This window comes from Epinephelus moara, chromosome 16 (assembly GCF_006386435.1).
Source record: "Epinephelus moara isolate mb chromosome 16, YSFRI_EMoa_1.0, whole genome shotgun sequence".
NCBI classification, from domain to species: Eukaryota; Metazoa; Chordata; class Actinopteri; order Perciformes; family Serranidae; genus Epinephelus; species Epinephelus moara.
In genome coordinates, this window is record NC_065521.1 from 43,423,994 (window position 1) to 43,450,606 (window position 26,613).

The 26,613-nt window shown below is 39.2% G+C and overlaps 2 protein-coding genes and 2 non-coding genes across 13 annotated transcripts in view; 1 reads left to right on the forward strand and 3 right to left on the reverse strand.

The window, feature by feature from the left end:
• Window positions 1–5,479: 5,479 nt before the first annotated feature.
• On the reverse strand, window positions 5,480–12,443 carry ppdpfb (pancreatic progenitor cell differentiation and proliferation factor b). The gene is made up of 5 exons (XM_050064903.1): window positions 12,261–12,443; window positions 10,367–10,462; window positions 9,520–9,597; window positions 7,056–7,149; window positions 5,480–5,989 (listed from the first exon to the last, which is right to left on the reverse strand). Exons 2-5 carry the CDS (start codon window positions 10,419–10,421, stop codon window positions 5,875–5,877), a joined length of 342 nt encoding a protein of 113 aa, XP_049920860.1. The 5' UTR covers window positions 10,422–10,462; window positions 12,261–12,443; the 3' UTR covers window positions 5,480–5,874.
• A 2,751-nt stretch (window positions 12,444–15,194) lies between these two features.
• On the reverse strand, window positions 15,195–15,276 carry trnas-aga (transfer RNA serine (anticodon AGA)). The gene has a single exon. It is a non-coding gene; the product is annotated as a tRNA-Ser (tRNA).
• A 221-nt stretch (window positions 15,277–15,497) lies between these two features.
• trnae-cuc (transfer RNA glutamic acid (anticodon CUC)) lies at window positions 15,498–15,569 on the forward strand. The gene has a single exon. It is a non-coding gene; the product is annotated as a tRNA-Glu (tRNA).
• A 768-nt stretch (window positions 15,570–16,337) lies between these two features.
• tpd52l2b (tpd52 like 2b) overlaps window positions 16,338–26,613 on the reverse strand; it is a 37,653-nt gene continuing 27,377 nt past the window's right edge. For 2 of the 10 annotated variants that reach the window (XM_050063967.1, XM_050063963.1), the window contains 4 exons: window positions 24,075–24,101; window positions 21,626–21,667; window positions 20,619–20,697; window positions 16,338–19,671 (listed from right to left, as the gene is read on the reverse strand). In XM_050063967.1, coding sequence (XP_049919924.1) covers window positions 19,585–19,671; window positions 20,619–20,697; window positions 21,626–21,667; window positions 24,075–24,101 — 235 coding nt within the window. In that variant the 3' untranslated portion in view covers window positions 16,338–19,584. Of the gene's footprint in view, window positions 19,672–20,618; window positions 20,698–21,625; window positions 21,671–24,074; window positions 24,102–26,613 lie in introns of all 10 variants that reach the window. The other 8 variants (XM_050063966.1, XM_050063962.1, XM_050063972.1 and 5 more) reach the window with 5 other exon arrangements.

The following is a 26,613-nucleotide window of genomic DNA, read 5'->3' on the forward strand; positions in this document are numbered from 1 at the left end:
TTGACAAAAACGTTTCCATAATTCATATTAAATTCAAAAGATAACGAAAAAACAGCTACAAGTTAGAGGGAATAGTGATAAAGTGGTAAAACTTGGCATTGATCCACAGCCTCAGACGGATGCGCTCAAGCGTGCCGTGTGCACAAGCTCCGTTGGTAGGTGATACTATATTTTCACATTTTTAACAATGCAATTTAAAAGTTTTGATTTTTATTGATAACCTCCATTTACCAACAACAAAAAGACTACATTTAGCAACAAAACAATATGTTAAAAAAAAAAAAAAAAAGTAAATAAAAAAAGAATATCAAATACCAAATTTTCATAACGAATACCTATCCATAGAATATTCGAATATCCGAATATTTGGGTACAGCCCTACTAAAGACACCAACAGTATCTACGTCAACACAGAAGAAACACATCTGATTTCTTTGTTACTTGCATGGCCCTGTAGTCATCCCTAAATAATGCACCTCCAACCATTACAGAGAATTTACCATCATGTTTTACAAACTTGACACGTTTGCGAGTCACTTGCGGTCCATTCAGAATGGAGCAACGACCCACTTTTGGACAACGAGCCACCAGTTGGGAACCACTGTCCTGAATCATCAAATAAATACTATGCTTAGAGCAACATGCCGAGACAACAGCAGCCACCTGACAGAAAACATCTCATAAATCAAACTCAACTGTATTTACGTTCCACATGTCTGGTTGGTGTTTATGTTCTTTACAGGAAGGAGGTCAGGTGCTCCACTCTGATTTACTAAAGAAAGAAACAGGGTTGCGACGGTATGACATTTTCATGGTACTATAGCCATCTCAGAAAATATCACGGTCTCACAGTATTACAGAGCGATTATAATTACTGTCAGTCAGAATGACCCTTAAAGAAAACGGAAGGGTTATTTTTGGTTGAGCTCACGTTTTATTACTAAAATACAAACTTGAAACCATGTTTTAAATAAAAGTTTGTGTAAAAAGTCTCACCTTTGAAAATAAAAACAGTTTTATAACAGTCAACTCACAAATCACAGCATACCCTCAAAACTGTATACCACTGCAACCGTAGATAGAACCCAACAATAGTACAACACATCTGGTTTGTTTGTTGTTTGTATGACTGCAGAGAACACTACTAAGTGTAGTGAGATGGATGACTTTAAACCCAGGAAACACACCTGATATGTATGCAGCAGATTCAGATAATTACTTATAATATATTTCACCTCGGAAAATTTCTACAGCAGATTCTTGCATTTTGATTGACACAAACCATTTCAAAATACAATCACAACAGCACGTACAATCAACATCTCCGTCAGACCACCAACAAACACACCACTGGGCTACATCAGCAGACTCCATGGACTCCAGATGGTTCAAGAACAGGCTGTTATTTACTTTGGTTAAGCCTTGGATAGGCATTTTAGGCTAAATCTTATAAAAAACAAGCTAGAAACACATGACACGTTATGTAGCAGATAACCATCAGAACATCAATATAGGCTTAATGTTGGCTGTTCCAGCAGCAATGATAACCGACAGGACAAATGGGTCTTCTCAGGGTTTTAGAAGGACTTATGTTAGAAAGTAAAGCAAAGTGACTTATAAACACTTTTTCTATTTGCTTGGCTGAATATGAAGTGTGTAGAAAAAATGCTATGCTGACTAGATGTCTTGGATGTAAGATAAGGTAAGATATGACAAGATAAGATAAGACTATTAATCCCGGTGGAAATTCTTGTGCCAGAGATCGCTCAAAAAGTATGAATGGAAACAGCAAAGTAGGGCTGCAAAGATTAGTCGACTAATCGAAGAAATAATCAACAGATTAGTCGACAATGAAAATAATCGTCAGCTGCAGCCCTACAGCAAAGTGATAATGTAAATGTAAAGTGTATCAGTAGTTAAGCTAAGTGCCTAGATAAGGGATTAGAAAGAGTTAAGGAAGTCCTGTACCTGTACTTAGTTTCCCCTTTTATTACTTTTTCTTTTTTCCCCCTTTATTTACTTTACGTGCATTTAATACACCTATGTTTTGTCCTGTTTACATGTTCATGTTCATGTTTTCCTGCATCTGTGTACCTATTATATCAAAAGTCTCTTCTGTAAAATGAAATGAGCGCTGACACCTCAACATGATATGTGTATTTCACCTTTGGCTCAATGAAAATACCTGGAAAAAACACAAGTGCCTAATAAAATAAATAAAAATTTAGTTAAATCAGTAAACTAGAATAGAAAGTAACATTAGTGTTATATCAAAAAGTAATAAAGCCACGATACTGAAATTAACTGAACATAATATTGATATTATTGATCTCTGTGTCGGATATTTCAGTATTCTAATAAAAGTATACTGACTTTGCCACAAGTGTGATATTTACAGAAAACTTATGCAGGTACAAGACACCCATGAATCAGATGTTTGATAGTATTAATTAAAGGTGGCACGCCAAAACAACAACAGACAATCTCCCATAAATCAAACTCAACCCTCCCACTCATGATACTCACACATCAATATTCATACTGTATGTCTCCACTAAATCAACAGCCAAGCTCAAGACAAGACAAAATGAAAAAATTAAATTAGTGCCAATGCAATAATGCAAATGTACAGAAGATAGGAGCATTTCAGCTGGAGATGTCACAATCACAAACACAAGACTTGAACCACATTCATTAAGCAGCTATTAGCATTGGTTAGCACCCTCAGAGCTGTTTTAATTTAACCAAGCAAAGATATTCGCACATACAGGCACGTTAGCAAAACATCAGCAAACATTAGCACAAGCAGCTCTTACCTTAGTAAAAAGAAGCACCTCCAGGTGAACTGAACATCTGGAATCATCCAGAATGGCCTCAAACAGCAGAACCGGGAGCTCCGGCCTCCATCTTTGCTGCTGCTCGTTGATTAACGGATTAGCATTAGCTTTAGCTCGTTAGCTAATTTTCAGTTGCTAAAACCGACACAAATATAAAGATTCCTCTACAAAATATAAACCCATCCTGAAGCAATGTCGTGTAACTGTCGTAGGTTAGTTATTTCATGTTACTGAAGTAGCTGTAGTGAAAGTTAAAACCGTGTTTACAACTGTATAATAAGCTAATTAGCATCAGTTGCAGGTGAGCAAACAAACAAATGCAGAGGGCGGAGCCTTGACGCGTTCAAATTACCCGCCTCGTTATGAAAGGTGCGTTTGATTTATTCACCAGGGCGGGGCGTGCAGGGGCGGGGAGTAACTCCTCTCCAACCAGGCTAATTAAATACAGCTAAGTACAAGGCTACAAATACTTTTACTCCTCAACATCTCAAAATTTGGAAATACTGTATTTTTACCTCACAATATTTATTAAATACATTTATTTACTTTGCAAAATTAGATCATTAATTAATTAAAATGAGCTCAACCTTTACCTGCTGCAACTTTAACACATTCATGCATTAAAAATAATACTTTCATGATGTCATATAGTATTCTGAAATGGACCATTCTGCATTATGAGTAAGCCTACTTTTACTTTTGTTACTTTAAGTAGGCTACATATTGATGCCAATACGTTTGTTGCCTACTTTTCTTAAATAAAATTTTGAATGCAAGACTCATTTGTGAAAGAATATTTTTAAACCATAGTACTGCTACTTTGAGTTAAGTAAAGGCTCTGAGTTTCTTCTACCACTGAGTAAAAGTAGTAATATCATTATGTTAAAATACTCTATTACAAAAAAGTCTTGCACTCAAAATCATACTTACTCAAAGTATCAAAAGTAAAACTACTTGTTGGGCAGAGTAGGCCCTTTGATAGAGTTATATTTGGGGGTGGGAGTCACCGGAGGATCCACGATATATTATCGCTTTAATTAAGTCACAATACAATGTTACTGTGATTTTACATATGTTGCCATATGCTGAGTATTGAGATAAGATATATTGTGATTTATTACCTTATCAAAACTGTAAATTATGTCCCTGAAGGAAAACTTTGTCGACATCTGCTTTATTATAACATGTATCTAGTGGACTGAAATAACATTTGGTTATATTATTCTAGTAGGTGACCTAACGTTTAATCTGTATTTGTCATATTAATAATGTATAAAGTAAAAAAATCGATCCAATATTGCCTCGCAAAAATATCACAATATTATGCTCTATCATTTTTCATATGAATCAAATAATAGGAATATTATAACCGAGATATTGTCACATAAGCAGAGCTTTACTACATGTTAAACAACAGTGTATCATAAGATATAAAATGAGCATATGTTTTGTTTATAAAATCATAAGTAAAGTAAAAAATAATGGAGTACTTCTAAAATGTAGTAGAGTAAAAGTGTTATGGAGAATAAAAAGTACAGGTATCTGAGCAAATACACATAGCTACTCGAAGTACATTTTGCTGTTAATATTTTTGTACTTTTACTTAAGTGAAATCTTGAATTTAAGACTTTTACTTGTAACACAGTGTTTTTACATAGTGGTATAGCTACTTTTAGATAAAGTAAAAGAGTGAGTACTTCTTCCACCTATGGATGATCAGCATTTTACTCCATCTGATCTCCCGATGACTTTGTTCGAATGCTTAATTTTTCTCTACCGTCACCCAGAAGAGTTTCGTAGCAGTGCCAACTTTTGGTCCAATGCAGGTCAAACATAATTGAGCTGTTTCAAAAATAGGCCAATGTCGTTTTCTGATTTTTAGACAGTACAAAAACCTTGCGTACAGAACCAAAAATAACCCTGCAGATAGACTAGACCGTGGATCCCTGAAGTTTTTTCATTTTCAACATTCATTCGTGTTTCTTTCACCTTAAGAAAGTATTCCTAGATATTTAATGATTTTAACAGCACATTTTGTGCCAGTGCTAACTCATAAAAGAGTGATAAATGTTATAAATGTCAATACTTTGCAAGCAAAATCACGTCTTAAATTTAAGCCATTCATATGACTTTGAAATTTTACTTCAGCAAGGCAATAAGTTGGAAGTGGGACATGGGAGTTGAGCCGAGTTTGACTGAAACTGCAGAACTCTGTTTCCAGATGTGGTGGGTGTTTAGACGCGGAGCCAACAGTTGCATAACCTCAGACTCTGGCTTCAGAGCAGCAGTTGGGAGACGTGAAGTACTGCTCTCTCAGTGTTTACTCTGTTCCTAGAATAGCACTGTACAAAACCAGTCAGCCACTCCCTGGCAAACACTGACTGCCCTTATAGGGCCAATTTAACCAACAGCTGTGGACACATCACTTGGAACATTACTAAATTGTTACCAGAGCTGACACACAGTCATGTTCTTAAACCAGAGTGAGCTGTAGGTGTGCTGGGACAAATGCTGAACTCAAGCTGAACTTAAATTGTCACATTCAAATTCATGTTTTTGCATCGCTAATTGTAAGCTGAAGGAACATTTCTGCTTTACATAACGTGTGTGAGAAGAACAGAGACATGAACCCAACACAGAACTTTAGGCTGCAAGAGTCTACTTTATTGCATTTGCAATCACAGGGTGACAAAAGTGAAAAATGTTTAACAAAGGCATGTGGATGTGTATGCACCACAGTGTCTAAGAAACACAGTATAACAAACACTTAACAGTACAAATGTTTAAAAAAAAAAAAAAAAAAACACAAAGGAGCTTATCAGTTGCATTATCGTCTTTTTTTTTTTAATCCTTTTTTCTTTTTTCTTGGTAGTCAATAAAAAAACACAAGGTTACAGGAACAAGTAAGGCAGCCTGTCACTACAATGAATAAAAAAAAACTAAAGGTTGTAAACGGGACACCCTCCCGTCACCTAGCGTTGGTCGTTGGTTCAAATCCCCCCCGAGGTGCGGCGTGGGTCAGAGTGAGACTGCAGGATCAGGAGGAGGTGGGGCTTCCTGCTTCGCTGCTCTCACTCACCTGGCGTTGCATCACCATCTCCCTGGCAACGCAGGTGATCTGACCGTTTGTTACTGCACCTGTAACCCCCGCCCTGAGAGAGACAGAGAGACTGTGAAAAGCTGTTCTTTCTACTGTTTAACAAAGAGGTGTGCGTGTGGGTTGAGGTCAAGCAGTTAAACCTGGACAGATTTCAATATCTACACCAGTGATACTCAACTTGCGGCCTGTGGGCCAAATGCCCCTAACCATTTTCAAATACACAATATACATTTTTTGGTACTTCTGATATAATTACGGTTCCAGGGTGCATGAGACGCATCAAAATAGAGCTTGTTTATTAAAAAGTTTCAGAGTCATTAAGGTCACATCTGAGTTGTTGACCCAGCTGGCCATCTTGTCTGTCGTTAGGGTGAGATGGGTCCAACCCTGTGACCTTAACGACTCTGTAAGGTCTCACACCTACACTGAGTTTAAAGCCTGCGACTCTGCGACAGTCTGTCAGAACTGAAGGTGTAACGCCTTCAGATACTCAAGCAAGTCTACGATATCGCACTTATGATTACCATGACCTGGATGATCGAGAGTCTTCACTGACATTAAAGGTCATGATCTGAAGCCCTGCAGATACAAATATACACACCTTGCCACCAAGGAGAGATCTGGATGGGCGTGGGAGTGTGTATGACGCATCATGTTTGTGCTGGCGGCTTACAAAAAATGGTGTGACAATTTTGTCATCTTATACATCCCACATGGAACAAGCCGTGGTACACTGAGTGTTATCAATGTATTGCCAAGCCCTAGTTTTAAAGTTGTTAGATGGCGTGACATCATCCCAAAAACAACCCCAGTATTAACTATTTTAGGCGTGTGCGCTGGGAGAACAACTGACTGGGTGCCTTTTTTTGATATCATGTTCCTCTAAAAAACTGGCCTGGACAAGTTAAGGACTAGAGAAGTAGAAGCATGCAGCTCCATGTTGAATCTCCACTGACGTCAGAGAGAGCGGCAACTGGGCATTTTTAGAAACTAAGGATTATGACCAGGATTAAAATAATTCAAGACACAGTGGCAGTATTAGAGGATGAGTCAGCGGTGTGTGTGTGTGTGTGTGTGTGTGTGTGTGTGTGTGTGTGTGTGTGTTTTCTGATACTTACTTCTGCTGTGCCTCCTCAGTCAGAGGGGTCATCCCTGGCTGCTTCCCAAAGAAGAAACTGGACCACCAATGGCCAGAGTCCTGCTTGGGGAGTCCTGTGGAGGCAGACAGTGAAGAAATGTTTATACTGGTAACACAGTGCCTACAGTCCATTTAATTCAAATTTCTATCTGTGGAGTTTGTGAGTATTATTCTGTATTAATGTGACATTAAACCCTCCAGGACGGCTTGTTTCATTTCTAAAATTCCTCATCAGATTAAAGCTACTTTGCTCTTCGTTATGAGCTGAAGAAAACTACCAGACACTGTAGTCACACAGACGAGAGACAGCAGACTGAACATCACAGCGACAGAGTGTAACACGTTTGTTTGAGTCGAGTGTTTCTTCAGTTTCTCTCTGAGGGAGACGTGACTCAGGTTTCCCTCCCTCAGGACTTGCATTTGGCTCCACGTCAAACTGTACGTGACACCTCGAGCAGCGACCGTCAACAGCTGCATTTACATACAGTACAACTGCTGTGTGCTGTAAATAGTTTCTGGGTCAGGACATGAAATGGTGCCAGTTAGGGACATATGTAAAGTATATATTCTGTTTGTGTACGTGTATATCTGAGCAGTCACCAGTCTCTGCTGAAACAGTTTGACAGTCTACAATGGGAACTAGTTTTGAAGACAATTAAAAGAGGTTAGGAAGTATAAACCAGTCAATCATTTTATCATTATATCTGAATATTACAATACACAATGTATATCTCCATATTTTGAAGTCTCCTCTAAAGTAATGTGGTCAACTAAAATACTAAGCAGCTCAATAAATTATTGTTCTAATACAGTTAAATTAAGGGTTGTTCTCGTAAAATTTAAGTGCTGTTCTGATTAAGTTAAACAAAGTACTGTTTTAACAAAGTTAAATTAAGTACTGTTATAATTAAGTTAAGTTTTAACCATCACAGTGGCAGCATTAAACGTGAGGATTTAGTCACTGTGGGAAACAAACTAACAGCTCTTCCGTTTATATATTAATAATATTCGGAAGTTGCACTGGTGCTCCATGGTAGCAAACTGTGACAAAATCGTTGCAGTCTTTCCACGGGAAAGAGTGAGAGAACAGAAACACCAATGCCAGTCTCATGTCAGTGGCTTAAAACATCAACCCGTGATACACTGAGTATAATCAACATATCGCCCACCCCTTTACAAAACTAATAAAACTCTTTCCTATAGTTTTTCAGTTGTTTTTGGCTGTGAATAATGCCACGATTTTATCTGTATAGTCATGGTTTTATTTATTTTTTGTTAATTTCAATCAAATTGAGTTTCATAAAACTGACAGAATAAACAGTAATGAAAGACACGTGAGCAGCACAGTCTGCGTACACACACAACCATATTTCCCCTTTCACCTAATTTCATTTACAGCACTGTGGTGTGTGTATGTGTCTGTGAGTGTGTGTGAAAATATCAGCACCCTGACACCGTTACAAAGCTGACCCTGCCGACACAAACCCTGAGGCAGCACTTTGCCGTCGTCACCAGATGGGTTTCCCATAAAGCTGCGCTGAGACGCTGATCCAGGATTACTGGTGCAGTCAGCAGATATCAACTGGCGGACCAGGGGCTGGCTGACGCACACGTGCAAAGGCCACGGTTCTTATTCCTGTTAATACTGACATCTGAATCCTAACCGAGGAGCTGAACGGGAAGTTGCTGATGCTGAGAGGACAGTGACTTCTCTACTCTTGATTAGAAAGAGCCAGATCAGACTGGAGCTGGGTGTACATCCAGATGACTCAACCATGGTGACTGTGGTCTGAGGCAACAGCTGACTCAACCACTGCAATCTCTGAGGTTACAGAAACCAAAGCTCTGACAGCAGTGTCACCAGATCAGTAAGCAAGGGTATGGTGCTCATTCATGTTAATAAATGTTGAGTCGTTGCTCAAACTGCACACAGGATGTGTCTAAGTTCCTAAGACGCACTCCTGTGGTTGCTGTTTTAACTCTTGAGCAGAACACATTGTCCTCTCCAAATTCACAGCCCATTAAATGACTCATTTATTTACATGAGAGCTGTCTTGCATAATTTTCTGACCAGATTACCCCAAACTCAAAATCCTCTGAGCTGCAGCTTTGAGTCAGTTAATTTGGAGAATCAGTGTTTAACCAGTAATACCTCGTGCTGACTCAGATAAACCTGTTATATACGGTAGGACAGACGCATCAATGGCGACGTTTTTTTAATCAGCTTCTGAATATTGTTCTCACAAAATAGAAAAAGTGTTTGTCAGGCGACCTCCTCTTCAGACTTAACACTAGTTTTAACTGAGATTTAACTTCCTGTGAGGGTCTCAATTCTGTTTAAAAGGTTTTTCTACACTGATTGTGCAGTGCAACTGGAGGGTTTTTTGAGTAAAAACTTTTAATCTCAACAAATGATTCTTTGTTTCATTGATGCAAAAACACACCTGGATGGTGAGGGATGACCTCTCCGCTGTACTCCGAACTGCCACAGGAGCTGCTACTGGACGTAGAGCCGATGCGCCCTGCAGGAGGAGAGAATGAGCAGAATAAGAGTTTAAGAAGGAGTTTCAATCAAACTAACACGGTGAAATCTAACAGGTTTATTCGTTTTGCATGACATCTAACTGGACTGATAAAATCAGAGGGGGAGGGATACAGGAATTTTAAATCCCTTTTCTATTTGTTATATAACCCCAGCCTGAGGTGCACCTATGTGGTTATAACGCACACTTCTGATTTGAGTCACTGAGACAGGTTACAAGTCTATCTGGCACTCTGGGGAACATTAATAGAGCACATACTGTGTAGCCATCTCACCATGGTCTCGCATTCATGAAGCTACAGATAAGACCTCTTATGACGTCAGATCTTAAAGCTTTTGTAGATGTGTAAACAAAAAAAAGGGAACACTGGAAGGGCGTCGTCTTGGGAAAACCTCTGTAATCTCCCCCCTCACCCACTACTTAAACAAGTCTGGCTGGAATCTGTCTGGGCCTGACGCAGCATTACACCAAACTGCTGAAGGGGGGATATTCCATTAGTTACAACAGAAATGCAGCACTTAAGGCCCCAGATTCTTCCACCCTGAGCACAGCCCATACATAACAGCCATCGGTTATTCAAATAGACACAAGGTGATTCATTACATTTAAATTATAAGCACTTCAAAGGACCTTATCTAGTGGGAGTGCAGTGTAAATCCATCAGCAGAGTAATAGTCACCAGACAGGACGGAGGAGTCAGTTTGACCACTGGTGTGATAAGGGAATAAAAAAAAGGAGAGAGACTCACTTCGGTAGTAGTCAGTGGTCGCCACGAGAGAACCGCCTGCTGGAATAGCCGCCATTCTACTGTAGTTGGTTGCTGTACGCTGTGCTTGATGGAAACCTGGAGAGGAAATTACAGTATGAGCAAAACCACACTGGAACATTTAACTCAGCGAAGAACTGGAGATGTTTTATACTCCTTTACAGACAAATGCCAGACATTATGATCGTTTCATTACAATAGCTTCAACTAATTATTAAGTTACTTGTCATTGTCTCGTTTATTAGTGTTGTAATGCAGCAGAATAACTGTAGTGAACGTTAATGATTACAGACAGCGAGAAAGCGCAGCTGGTATCGACGTGTCGATACTGCAGAAAATGAGCACTGAAAACATTTCATATATTCAGAATCGATATGTATCGATAAACCGATACAGTCGACACACATCAGGGCTTTAACTACTGCTTCATTACTGATTTATGTGCTAATCACTTCCCCACTGATCGAGTAACTATTATGTGAAGATGCCTGTTGACTTGTGATGTTTTTTTTTGTCCAACCAACAGTCTAAAATCCAAAGATATCCAGTTTACTATCATAGAAACATGCAATATATTCACATGAGAAGATGTAACCACTTAATTTTTGGCATCTCCGTTTAAAAACCAATGATTTAACCATTTTCAATGCAGATTATTTCTCTGTAAATGTACAAGCTGATTAACCATGTGGTCGTTTCAGGTCTAATTTAAAAATACATATATTTTAAATCAGCTAGTTGTCTGATCTTTAAACTAATCCTCTCTCTGAGCATTTGTGAATGGGTAACTGAATCTATTGTTTTACTTCATCTTCTAATTTTAATATTTTTGATATGTTCTATGTGTGTGTAGCATTGAGAGGCTACACGATGTCATTGTGCAATCTTGTTTCTGTAAAATGACAAATAAATGAACAGGTAACCTTGTAATTACTGTTTGTGTGAGGCTACAATTATTATTTTTACCATGATCAAATAATCTAGCTATCATCACCTATCCTCTAACAGGTCAGAAATCACAAACAGTCACTTTGTTTGTTTTGCTTGATTAACGACTTGAAACTGTTCATTTCTACTCAAAATTGTGGAGATCAGTCAGTCGACTATCAAATTAATCAACTAATCCTTTCAGCACTGATTGCATGCAAGAAAATGTCACCCAAAGAACCTGAGAAAAACATGCAGGACATGCTGCAGCCATTATGTGTTCCGGAAAAACAACAAGCTCGAGGCTTTAGTCAGAAACACACAAATAAACTGAGCATTAAATGCACATAAACTGCTCACAACCAAAATACATCATTTATAAACTCAAAAATATGTCTATATATTTTCTGGTAGCGTTACAACACGGTCACATCTCCACTGTAGTGACGTCGCCCCATGTTTTGCAGGGGTCCTGTTGTTTACATTAGATGGTCACTGCGCCAAACCGACATTTTGATGTTATTCTGCTACATGACAGAAATGACAGTGTAAGCAGAATCTCCAGCAGACTGTGATGGAGACATGAAGTCTGTTTTGTAGTGAATAAAAGAGTAAAAATCTTAAACTTCCTCTTAAAACGACGACATTTTGTCTCTCAAACAAAGACAAAAACAGTCTGTTGATATTAAAATTAGCAGTTACTGTGAATGTGTCGACACCAGCGATGATGTGACCGTTGGTACTGTGAGAATTAAACAACTGAACAACAAGAAAAAACTTGAAACATGACGTTAGTTCTCCTGCGTTAAAAACAAACCAAAACAAAGACTGTAACAGCTGCCATTAGAACAAGCTAGCTAGCTTAGCATCGTTAGCTCGCCCCCCATCCACCACCATTTTCTAACACCCCGCATCATGGGGGGGGGGGGGGGGGGGGGGGCACCCTCACCTTTTAGGGACCCAGACGTGCTCGATGTTCAGTAGCACCCAATTCAACTCAGTCGGCGAGGCTGGGGGAGTAAACGCTAGGCGACGGGGCCCATTTGAAAATAAGTTTTGGGTAAATGTAACCCTCCAAGGTCCGAACGGATGTTAACGCTGTTTCTTGTTGACAGCCAGGACGGCTCGCGCTTATATAGGGAGGGATGGTGACGTAGGTACAGTGAGGGGGCGGGGCGTGGAGATAACTGCTGTGTGTCAGTGTGAGCTCCATATGGTCACAGTGTCAGTGTGTGTGTGTGTGTGTGTGTGTGTGTGTGTGTGTGTGTGTGTGTGTGTGAGACAGGAGGGGGAAAGATATATTTCTTTTTGTAGAACTGATTTTAACACATCCACAAGAACATACTGAACTTTGCTTTCAATGACTTCAACAAAATGGCTCCACAACAAGAGGCTTTACTGTGTTTGATGAATTCCACATGAACTGAGACAGTACTTTGACTTGTTCATCATTTTTCTTAATTTGTTTCCCTCTTAATTTTTTCTCTGTTTACATGACCCCCTGGTATGTTCAGTTTTTTGTGTGTATATAATGTTATTCTATGTAATTATATTTGTTGAATTAAAAAATCATTATAAATCATTATTATCATCAGCACTAACAACTGCACCTCCACCACCGCTCCTCTGTCACAAGGCGTCCCCCAGGGATCAGTGCTTGGTCCCCTCCTCTTCATTCTATACATGCTCCCCCTTGGCAAAATCATCCATCTCTACGGACTACAGTTCCACTGCTACGCTGACGACATCCAACTGTACATTTCCACCAAAGCCATCACCAACACCACCCTCTCCACACTCAGTAACTGTCTCTCTGAAATCAAAAACTGGATGCAAAGAAACTATCTTCAACTGAACAGTGACAAATCAGACATTATCATCATTGGTCCCACATCCCACACCAGAACCACCCAAAACGTCAGCCTCACCTTCAACAACAGCACTCTGTCCTCATCTCCGCACATCCGGAACCTTGGTATCATTTTTGACAGCCAACTTAAGTTTGACCACCATATTAACTACATCACCAGGACCGCCTTCTTTCACCTCAAAAACATTGCCTGTCTCCGCCCCTTACTCACCTTCTCTGCTGCCGAAACCCTCATCCATGCTTTCATAACATCCAGACNTTACATTGTTTCTGTATTTTAATTGTGTTATTATTCTATATTGTTTTGTATTTTAAACTGTTATTATTTTTATGTAAGCGTCTTTGAGCACTTGTAAAAGTGCGTTATAAATAAAATGTATTATTTATTATTATCAGTGGCGGAAGGAGTAAATTAAACCTTGTCGTTGCACAGTCAGTGTTTTAATATTATATCCTCCTCACACTCTGACTTTTGTTTGGTATGCATTTTTAATTTCTCCTAGCTATTTGGGATCAGTAGGACCTGATAAGTATAAAAAAAAACTAACATTGTCAACGATAATAAAGTCCCAGTGTCCTCAAATGAGAATGTCCATGAACAAGCTGATGATGAATTCCCAATGTCTTCAAACAAGTACTTTCTAATTTACAGCATCATAAGGTTTGTATGGCATATCAGACAACAAACATTTTTAATCATAAATAAACATCAACCATTACATGTGATCAGGTTTTGTACCTTGTCCACTCTTCTCCTTGACTTTGCAGAGATGGCTACCATCTTGTTTTTATATCAGATTATTGTATTGGGCTCTTACTACCATTAGATGGCACAAAAAAGTGTCCATGAACGAGGACAACAGGTCTAAGTTAAGCAGAATGAATAATGAGGTCCAGTAAATCCAGAATGTGATGTCCTTATGAGGACACAGGGTCGTAGAAGGATATATGATGGTTTGGGATTAATATCACTGCTGCATTAATGTGTATGTTACATTTTACCGCCAAACTGTTGGCAGTGTTGGGGATTAACTAGTTACATGTAATTAAAGTTACAGTAACAGTTACTGAGGAAAAATATGTAATTAAGTTATGGTTACTTATGAAAATGGTTGGTGATTACAAAGGGGCTGCATATGAATATATTCATTTTGGTAAAGGGTTTACCTGACTGTTTGATAGTTTAATCAACAGTGAAGCATCATGCAACATATTCTACAGGATCATCAGATGTTTGTAGCAGTGGTGTCCTGTGAGAGCCGCTGTAAAAAGTCAACTTTCATTAACTCAGAAAACTGTGTGTTAAACACTTCTGGTATCCTCCTTTTTAATTGGGTTGTTTTGTTGTCTTTTTGTAGTTACTTCAATTTTTTAACTCTTTTTAATCTTTTGTATTCTTTAATCTTTTTCCATTCATACAGTTAAGTTTTGATCTGAACTTTTGATGTGGTTCAAACCTCAACCTAAGTTAACATACTCTACTGTACTCTCTGCCCACTCACTGACTGTGATACAGACTGTCTCCAACACTGAGCACTGTGCATCGAGCGCCCTCCTGTGGTCACATCCATGAATTACAGTAGTGTCCTCATCCCTGAGGCAGTGCAGATAAAAATAGAATAAAAATAGATCAGTAAAGAGGAGCACATACATACATATGTTTTTGTTCGCTGTAGTTGTGTGCAGATAGACACATGTTGAAAATCCTCTTTTGTCATCTGTCAAAACAAAAGCTGATCAAGTGTCATTTGTCAGATGGGTGTGACTGAATTTACTGAGATGTGCATCATTTATTAAGCATGAATCCTCGACAGGAGCTTTTAAGATTTGACAGAAGTCAAGATATTTTTTAGTTATTAAGATTCACATGGTAGGAGTTACTATTTACGTTCGCTGTGATGTTTTGTATGAAAACCACCCAGCGCTTTCTCCCTGTTTTTATATGTTGTAGATATGATTTTCTCGGTAGAGTTTTAGGAACACTAGATGCGTGATACAGACAAAACGTTATTGCGTTGTCGGCAGGATTCGAACCTGCGCGGGGAGACCCCAATGGATTTCTAGTCCATCGCCTTAACCACTCGGCCACGACAACTTGGTGCCCATATTTGTACAAGATGAGATCAAATCTCGCGATATCTCGTCACAAAGGAAGAGAGCGTATTTTAGCTTCCGCTTTGAATCAGAAAATTAGCTCGCTGACAGAAAATCGTTGACAGTTAACTGCTTGAATTGAAAACTCCTGACTAGCCATACGTTTATAGTCCATGTGAACTGCAACTTTATGATCCAATAGGGACTGAATATTTGCAGTCTTCCCTGGTGGTCTAGTGGTTAGGATTCGGCGCTCTCACCGCCGCGGCCCGGGTTCGATTCCCGGTCAGGGAACTATCTTTTTCGTGCAGGACACTGTGTAAGTGGGGTTAAGTGTGTCTACTGAACAAATTATATGTGATAACAGCCGTAGAACAACTCGTTTTCCATGATTAGACCCAAAATGGACTAAATTCAGTTTTGGCTCATCGGTCTGTGTTATCCTGTAGGTCTGGGTCAGATGCTAGAGGGAAGGATACAGGATCTTATTTTAGCATCCCATGGCTGCCATGTTGTGTTTTTTCCTTTTAAATAAAATTCCAAAATCATTAAATGTCACTTTGTGCCACTCATTCACTTCACTTCACCGGAAAAGGTGTTTTCAATTGGCCGCATCAAATTTGTAACATAGACCTGGCTGACACCTGCACGACTATAATCTATTTAAATAAAATGTTATCAGAAAATCACAAAAATATCTGGTTAAATTTAGGTTTTAGAACAAAAAAGTAAAGACAGTAGCTTCAGTTTCTAGCTTCAGTCATGTTTAACTAAGTAAAATCAAAGTCATTTATAAATTCTGAGTTACCTTTAGCAGATTTCAACTTGTAGAAAAACTCCTGCATGCTGCTAACCTGCAAAAATAATTTTTTTTAATGCGGATACGTTTTGATAACTAGATCTGTGCTTGAAGGTCTGGTTCCCGAAATGTGGCAGCATTGAAATCAAAATTTTTGCAAGTCGGAGTTAAAATCTGCCTGTTCCTTTTCCTATACATCTGTGTGGAAACAGATGTGTGAAGTATTATTTTGTTCCAAGAACAGATTTGAACCAAACACCAAGTTTTCATTTAAAGGAATGCTTTATTGATATCCAAACATATACAACAAAACCAAAAAAATGTTTTTTAATTAATTCACCATGAACTTCCAAATCTGATCCCTTTTGATATTCTACATCAGCTAGGCCCAGGACCTAATAATAAAGCTATAAGTACTCTACTGTCCTCCAGCCTCTGCAGAGCACGCTCGCCGTGTGCTGCGCTTCCCACTGACACCCAACACCAAAGTACACCAACCTTTTCTATCAGTCAGTCTCCTAAAACTGATCGCAGCTTTAAACAGGCGACAGCTTCACTGCAAAAAAAGTTTCATCCTAACATGTCATTTAATTCAGTGTTTAAAAACTAAAATTTTCTTGCACAGAGTTCGTCGCCCTGCATGAAGCATCACACATGAGGTGATTTCTCCACTTTGTGTAAGAAAAATATGACTTAGGAGTCAAATCTGAAGTAAATGAGTTTAGATTCATATTTCTTGTAGTGTGCATGTGCGTTTTTCATCTTGGCAAAGCAGAAATCAGAGTCCATGAGATTCAGAGGCAGAAAAAGAGAGATTTCTGTAACAGATATTCAAACATTGGCAACTTGCTTTTAAACTGATGGCAAATCATTTGTACAAATAACAGGTCTTCTCTGAAAGTTCCACCTCTCTGAACAGAAGGAAAAAGCCGAAAGGAAACACGACAAATCACCTAACGGGAATATATTAACTACCAAAAGGATCAACACAAAAAACAAGGCAATACACGTATGATACACTGGCAGCAGTTCTGAAGCCGGGAAGATTTGTTTATGAGCTGTGTTACTGTTTGATCACTGACGTCCGGCTCAGTCACAGAGAGCTGGTTCGGTTTCACCTGCTCATCTGTTTTAATGTTCTGCTCGTTTCTTGCTCTGTAACAGAGTTTAAACCTTCCAGGAAAGTTTTGGCGTAAATCATTCAACGATTTCAAATATTAAAAAAGGTATATAACTTATATTTACCCTTTTCTACTGCCTCATTGACACACTTGTCCACCCACGACACGTTAAGTCACTGCACTGAAGCTGAGCCAGGACACAAGCAACGTTTTGCAGCTGCAACGGGTGCAAAAAACAAAATTGGCAACGCGAGAGGCAACATTGATCGGCCTTAACAGCAACTCAAGCTTCATTTTGAGACAAATTTTGGCATTTTTTGAAGAAGTTGCCTGTATGTTTTCCGGGAAAATCACTGTAACGTGTTGTCAAACCACCAGAGGCAATGTTGCCTTTGTATCAGCAACTTCAACAAAATAAAAAGAGAGAAAAGTGACGGTGCTGCACAGCTCTGTGCTCTCAGGTTTACTGTCACTGTTTGTAAGAGCTTCTGTTTTTAAGAGCAACAGTGATTTGGTACAAAGTGTGTTAGTTTAGCCTCATGCAGCGTGTGTGTGTGATCAGGGCGCTTAGTGTGTGTTAACAGAAGTGCATTCATGTGTGCATTAAGGTTTTTTTTTTGTTGGAAACGTTTCTGCTACGGCAGCGACATGTTTTCTTGACACATTCTGTGGCCCGTTGGACTCTAAATATTTTAACGCTAACTGCCTTTCCTTCAATCAACCAGCCTGTACAACTAAACAAAAGAAAAAGAAGAACATAAAAGGAGAAAATCTTGTCTACCAGCTAAATCATAACAACAGGTGAACTATTAAAGTGAGTAAGGCCGATAGAGAAGCGTTGACATTCACCAGGTAGTGTACACAGCAAAGCATCGTCTCACATTGAGTTCTGTGTGTTAACGACAGGAAGGGAGCCGCAGTCGCACCAGGAAGAAGAAACACAGTCAAAGTGGTTTCAAAGCGTTTTAAATCTTGAGGTTTTAGTTTGACTTGCAAATGGCGGTGTCAATGTGCTGAGATCAAACACACCTGCAGTTTTTTTACAATGAAAACCAGTTTGATTATGTTGCTTCTCGTCTGCTTGGCGCCCAGACGGGTACCAGACGACTGCAGCTCATTAATGAGTCAGTTTCACAAACATATCTCGACCACGACAGACTTTAAACAGAAATAAACTCCTGACAGACAATAAGTCACGTCTGTGAAACTGACTCATCACATTTAAGTTTGTTTCGCCTCCCCTGCTTTTTCTCAAACCTCCCAACCTGATCACTACCGTTCGGCAGCATCAGTGACAATATATTTATTCATATATATTTATACATATTGATAAAAGTTATGTAAAAACATTATGCAAAGCAGTGTAAAATAGTTTGTAATACAAAATGGTTTAAGGTTTTTTTTCCCTGTTTTTACATCCTGGGTGTGTTTTTTGTTTTAAGGGTGTTACACGAGACCTCGGTCTTCTTTGCGCGGTCGGTATGGTACAACTGAGATGAGATATGCACATGCATGTAGCAGTAGAAGGTCTAAAGAGAGGTGAGATGTACTGGATCCCCCGCCCGCCCTGCCCACCCCCCCACCAGTCAAACCACTGACCTCTAACCTGCGAGTGAAGCCTGTGTCGAGCCTCCGCAGAGCTGTGAAGAGAACTCTACAAGTTTGAGAAGAAGGTGGGGTTGCTGTGGTGACGTGCTCACAGTGTGAATGAGTGATTTAAGTACATGATAGAAGTCGGAAACAAGAAGAGACAAACAGTAGCGGTATAAATCACCATCTCATGCCCGTTAAATGCTCCTCCACCGTCAGTCTGCAGATATTCTGGCTCCTAAACTCTGAGTTGGGCCCAAAAATCCGTCTGCAGAGCTACGTTTGATGCATCACTGCAGCGATATCTGAACAAACCCCAAACCCTGGAATTAAATGTGAAGTTTCTCGTTTAGTTTAAAAGCCTGACGTCTTAATTTAGCCTTTATTTGCTGACACAGTAAGAACCTGCGCAGGAGTTATTTGGACTAACGGAGGGGTGGGGTCTAACTGGGGAGGACGTGGCAATGTAACAAAGCAAGGTCTGTAATTTATTCAGGTTTAGACATCAACAAAACATTTTCCTTTTCCCTCGACAGCGAGGCAGAGGAGTGGAGGCCGTGGGACCAGCAGCGATGGGAAAGCTCGTCCCACCTCAAACCCACGAGTCCTTCACCTCCGCCTGTCTGCGTCTACAGACCTTTGGGCAAAGTGAGTGGCGGCGAGTCGGTGAGGTGGAGGGTCAAAGGATCGGGGCTGACTCTGCGATGTGAGGTGATAACAGTACAGTCTCAGGTCGTGAGGAAGGTGGCAGCAAGGAGGAGGAGGAGGAGGAGGAAGAGGAGGAGGAGGGGGGATGCATTCAGAAAGGCGGGTTCTCCTGAGTGGGGGTGGAGTCAGTGGGGGAGCTGACGGCCTCGCCGTTTCCTTTGGGGCCGACAACCTTATACTGAGGAGACAAGAGAGACACAGGAAGTAGAGCAGAGTGTTATTGATCGTCAGCGTTAATATGCTGACTCATCACAGGTTTACAGGGAGAAAAACACTTTAGTCATATTCAGATGGGACGAGTATCACCAGGGGACGTCATGTGATTTAGAAATTACGCTGCCAGAACTTTAATTTTTAATCACCAATACAGCATCCGTAATTCTAGTGTTGGAACAAGGGCAGAGAAGAGGTGCAGAGAAGACAGAAGACCATGAGAGCTGCTGCTGTGTGACCATAAACATGGCCCCCGGTGGACAGAGGCGCCTGAATGGGTATGTCCCGTCTCACTGCCAGTACTGACAGTATCCAGCAGAGCACCAGCAGAGGAGCCATGAATGTGTTATTTAAAACTTTCAACTCAGTGAATCTTAACTAAACAAAGATGGCTTACAGTAGTGGTTTAACATTTCTTTAAAATAAATATTCTTTCAGCCAAGCAGCCCCTGAACAGCACCAAACACTTGGTAAACACACAACGTCAATGTGAACATGATTGTGTTTGTCGGCAGTTTGGCAGTTATGATTGCAATGAAAATACTGAAAATAAAATGTGGTTTACTGAACTTATGTTGTTTCATTGAACCTATTATTATTATTATTATTATCATCTTGGCAATTATGCATGACTGGTATTTTTAAAATTAACATTTAAAAAAAAATCTCACATATCCTCTGCAGTACCCTCGAGGTACAGGTACACGGCTTTAAGGAACAATGGCTCATAGAACAAACATCTTATGTTGTTTACTGATGACACAGGTTCATTTACCAAAACCAAGAACCTTTACATTTATTATGACATTTTGTAACACACATATTTTTGAGGCGAGGGGACCGCTGTGGCAAACTGTTGGTTAAACACTGAATCTTACACTTACATATACAAAGAAACCGTATTTAACGTACGTCATCTTGGCCTACAGGTGCGTTCCTCACCTTCAGGTTCCCCACTTTGTCCTCAAACGACTTGAAGGTCGCAGAGTTCCTGCAGAACATAGACGTGATGTTACATTCACAAAAATAGACGTGTTAACATTACATGCAGTGATGTCAGGGTAATTAAAAAGGCAGGTTAACTGTAAACTCGGCAATAAACTTGAAACCTCATAAAAACATACGACAGAAAACAAAAGAAATGACATTTTCTAAACTGTTAATTTTTATGTACATCTTTATGTTGTGTCAGACTTTATTTACTAGACTAGCAATCAAAAGTTTAACTGCTCATAAATTAGGTAAACACATTAAAAAAAAGACTTAACATGATTATTTAGTTGTTTCATGTTCCACTGCAGCCGTATTATTCCTACACTGTCTAACACTGACACATGTTTATAATATGACAGAATATAATTTCATTAAACATGTTAATGTGACATCATCTGAGGAACACAGGGACACTGAAACAGAACCTTTCTAAATTATACAATAAATACAGAAAACAACACACAAGTTAATTCAGCATTTCACAGCATCTCACCATGTTCAACACATCAAAATCAAAAACAAAAAACATTCTCATGCCGTCTCAGGCTGGTAAAGACTTAATTATTTTAGGTATTTTCTTGCCAGTTAGTGTTTGACCGGCTACAAATGAATAAGAAAGTTGTAACTTGATCAATAAGCTGAGTCGACGAGATACAACGACCTGCTAGATTCTATTTAAACTCCTCATCGATTTAAGGTTGAGTGAAAAGGATTAAAAAACTGAAGTAAGAGGACAGTTATGTTCACTCAGTCTTTTTCCAACCTTTACTCAAACTAAAAGATCTCACAGTTTAAAAATCTCTCAGAAAGAAAACCAGCAGTAACACAGAGTCACAGTGCTGCAGGTAAAGGTAACGTGTGTGTGTGTTACACAGACAGTTAATAATATGAAGCAGAACAGAGAGCAGGTTTGTGTGTTACTTTACCTCATGGCCGGCATACTTATCGAGTGGCGAATGGAATAGTTGCTACTTTGTAAGCGTTAAAGAGAGGAGACAGAAGTGCAGGTGTTACAAAGCAAGCAAGCAGTGGCGCGCGCACACACACACACACACACACACACACACACACACACACACACACACACACAACACACACACACACACACACACACACACACACACACACACACACACACACACACACACACACAATATAATGCAGTGAATACACCAGTTAAAGTGCTGTTGGTGATTAGGTGCCCTTGACACGTTAGCTTCATTTCTCATTCACATGTATTCAAACGGTAAAATCTAAATTTACAGCAGATAGAGAAGTGTCCTTGGTACATTGTCAAAACTTCAGAAAGAAAACACTGTTGGAAACACTTTATTTTATGGGTCCAAAGGTTTCCTATAAATTCCTAAAACAAGAATGAATTTATCAAATTTATGAACTGAAGTTTAGAGGCAGCGTTGAGCTGTTACAGCTGCAGAGTCTTTTAGTCGGGTCGGCTGAAGACTCAAAAATATAAGATTTGTTTACAGGTAAGTACAACCTCTATTCCAAAAATATTGGGATGCTGTGTTTAACATGAATAAAAACAGAATGCAATGATTTGTAATTCTTTTTTTAAAAACCTGAATTCAGTTGAATACAGTACAAGATATTTAACGTTCACACTGATAAATTTAATGTTTTTTTGCAATATACAGTCATTCTGAATTTGATGCTGCAACACGTTCCTGCTTCTCTTAATATCAAATAAATTTCACTTAACATGTTCAATACTTGTTTCCTGTGTCAGTCCACTTCATTGCACGTAGTTTTTATGTCTTGAAATGTTACCATTTCTTTATCAGAGCAGTTTCTGGTAGGGGTGGGAATGTGGGAATCACCAGAGGTTCCATGATGCGATATCAGGATACTGGAGTCACGATATAATATTATTGCTATTTTAAATATGTTGCAATATGCTGAGTATTGCCATAAAATTAATTGCGATGAATTACCTTTTTTCAACTGTAAATTATGTCCTCAGAAGAAAACTTTGTCAACATCAACCGTTTTATCCAATAAGATAAAGTTTTCAGTGTGTTCATCTCACCTCAGCCATTGTTTGTAGCACCATCCTCGGAACCCATCGGCTGTATTCGGCATCTGACTTCCGGCAGACGGTGATACAGCCTCTGGGGGCAGACCCCCAATTTTTTGGCATTCCAGTTTGATTTGGGCGGAGGAGGCGAATTTCTGTTTCCGTTTATATACTGTATAAGTAAATATGCTGAACCATTGCGATGGATTCAGAGTTTGCAGTGACGCCAATTATGTTCCGCCTCGTTAGTTCACCGCACGGACCGTTTAACCTGGCAACAACTGCAGTCGGCTCAAACGTGATTGGTCAATATCACACGGACTACAAACAGCCTACAACTGGAAACCAGGGCTCTGAATTTCCCTGAGGGGATGAATAAAGTATCTATCTACCTTTCTACCTATCTATATTCACTGAATGCAGAGTCTGTATATAGAGACTATTTGTAGCAGTAAAATGTCTCTAGTGGACAGAAAAAGAAATTGATTACATTTTTCTAGTAGGCTACTTATTTGTAATATTAATAAATTATATAATAATTAACTAAATCTATACTTGACACTGTATGATGATATGATATTGCCACACAAAAACACTGTAATACTAACTCACTGGAAACGTTTAGTGACAAAAATGTTGGTGTTTTGAACACTTGTTTCCCTCACTGTATGGCGGTAAGAATTTTCAAATTAATGCATTTGGTTTTTATTTACGTTTTACACAGTTTTTTTGGAATTGGGATTGTATATAATCATCATATCATATCAGTTTTACTACATCAAATCTTCCAATTATAAACAAATTGTGAATGACTATATTGTTAAGTTTAAATAAAGTAAATTCTTCTGTAAATCGAACTAATGAAATTCATAACTGCCTCAGACCAAAACTAGATTACCATTTCCAGAAAAATCTCTGGGGAAATTAACCAAAAATGTACGATGAAATGTTACAGAATTTGTATAAAATAAAGTGTTACCACAATAAAATACATTTCAGTCTTCTTTTTTGAAGCACAATGTGACCCAGGAGACTTCACTCAAACTTTACATTTAAGTGTTAATCATTAATACCATAATAAAATGTTATGTATAATGATAAGAAATCAAAAATCCCTTCAAAGGATGACATGCTACAGTAAGCAGATATGTAGTGGGTAAAAAAAAACACATTCAGGAAATCTAAATCAATAAAATAATCGAGGATAATAAAGCAGTTTAGAAAAAGCAAGAGTTAAAAGTATCAATAGAGAAAATGGCAGAGCTTAACCTCTATGATGAGCAAATTTCATTTTGTGTGATTAAACTCTTGGCTGTTCTAAGCAGACATGTTAGTCTTACCTAAAGGAATTAGAGAAAGGTAGAGCTCTGCAGGTCAAACCAAGGCAGCGATTAAAAACAAGAAGGAGAGAGAGCGTGAGCCAAAAGCAGCAGCAGCAGCAGCAGCAGCAGCATCAGGACACAAACACAAACCAACAACAGTGACGACACACAGGAGAGACAGAGCAGAGTTATCAGCAGGGGAGTCAGGATGAGGAGGGGAGTCAGAGCAGGGGCGTGTTTGCTGTGTCACTAAGGACACTGAGGTCATGTTCACTCCATGTTCACACAATATTCACACTGGACGCGGAAGCAGCCTGATACGACAATTGTTTCGCCTGGCTGTTCAAACCAGAAGCACATTTCTCTGCACTAGTCAGCGAGCGATTCTGCTGCTCTGATCTTTTCTAATCATACGTAGAGCTCTCTGTGTGTCTGCTCATCTCTCTTACTCATTGTTTAGACCCAAATTTGTGACAAATTTGTGGAATAAGTATTGTAAACATGAGATGCATATTCTATAACTTCTAAGAATCAGATCATTTATATCACATATGTATAGTTTACAAAAGATTATCAGTGTGTTTTCTTGCTAAATTTGCTTGCAGCTCATGGAAAAACACCCAAACTATAGCTGCAGACATCAAGCCAGGTGTGGAGCTCAGTGCCACGGCTCATTCAGTGTGACCAGTCCAATTGGTTCGAAAAGAAGCCGGCAACGCTCCACAGAAAATTGGCATACTTCACGGTGCTTCCGCATCCAGTGTGAACCCGGCGTACCTTGTCTGTCTGATTTAGAAATTAAGAACTGAATCCACACAACATTTGGAGGTGGTTTCAGTGCTTACTTAGTGGATGGCACTACACCTCTCTCTTCACATTGGCCCACCATGACTGCACCATGAAACATCACAGTGTATATCAGCCTCCTCCATCACAGAGTTTGTCTGGTTCTGAATCGCAACTTGACAGTGCAACTGTTTTGTTTGTTTGGCGATATGATAGACCTCTATTTCTCATGCTTCAGCATTGGAAAGCTGTGTCAAGAGCTTAGCTACATAGTTAATGATGCCTATGTCGTTACCACAGCAACCCATGCAGATCTGATCACTTGCACTTTCCCTTCAGTTATGTTTTATTACTCTAATTAACTACAGCTGTTTCTTCTTTGCTGACAAAAATTCTATACTTTCCGCTGTTTGTCACATTAAAAGTCAGGCTGCAAGACTTTTAATGTGAAATTTCTGGAGGAAGTGTTCATGTAATTCATAGTAGCTTGACAACACTGCGAGGAAAAAGGTAGAAGTGGAACCTCTGACACGACTGTGTTGTTTGGAAATGGACATTACACTGAGTTTATCAAGAAAACAGATAAACTAGGAAGACATTTTGAGTTTGCAGTAACGGGGGAAATCAGGAATAAAGGCCTGTTTCTGTCCCAAATAAAGACCTGGATCTCTCTGACACTGAGGGAATACGTGCCACTATTTGAGATTTTAAGGGAGTTCAAAGCACAGACATCTTATCCTTAATATTTTGTTACAGTTTGAGCTGAATGAATTTGCAGCTCCAGTATTGTGTGTTCACCCATTCTCACTTCCACAGTAATTGTGTGAACCAACAAGTGTAGCTGAAGCAACATGTTTCAGAAACACATCCTGCACTGAAAACATATCTAAGAACAAAACAGGGACATTCAGAATAATACAAATTAAATATGAGAGTACAACTGTTGCAGCTGCAGAGGAAACACTGTGGAGAAATTAATGAATACATGCAACATGCAGGGACGAACATTACAAACACATGAAGTAAACCAGATCAAAACTAATGAAATATACTGTTTACTGTGTGAGAAGCCAGTGAACAAAGAGGGCGCACACACATTCGTCAGCACACTCAGACAGCTATGTATTGCTTCCTCACACACGCCCTTGCATATAGAGCAAATATGAATGTGGGTGGTGAAATGGAAACATTAAAATAATTGCAGAAGGTTGTGTAAGTCAACAAGGCGCCAGCAGAGATGTTAGATGTGAAGGAGGCGGAGATGAGTTTATCTTCACTGAGTCTATTTGTTTTTCTATAGCTAATGTTTTCTCTCTCTCTCATCCATCAATCACACTTTATGAAGCGTTGCTTTGTTGCTCAACTTGAAGGGTAAGATCAGAATTTGAAGCTAAATGAAAACACTACAAAGTGTGATTTCAGGGTGAAAGAGTCGTCGACATTACAGGGATGGTCCAACAATTTTAAAACAAACCAAGTTTCCTGAAGATGCAATTTTGTATTCAAGAGGCTCAAATTAAAATTTAGCATCCGTGATTTCACTTTAAGGATGTACCAGTGGACTTTACTTTCGCTGATGTCAAAACATGTACGTCTCTTAAAGACAGATGGAAAACAAATTAAATCATGTTGAATCACCCCATGAGTTAGTAAAATACACTTTTAGGCAATAACGGTGTTAACTAAAAAAATAAATAAATAAATAATGATAATAAATGTAACTTCGCAGCACTACTAGTTAAGACTAGAGGAGAGAAGTGGCACGAGAAGG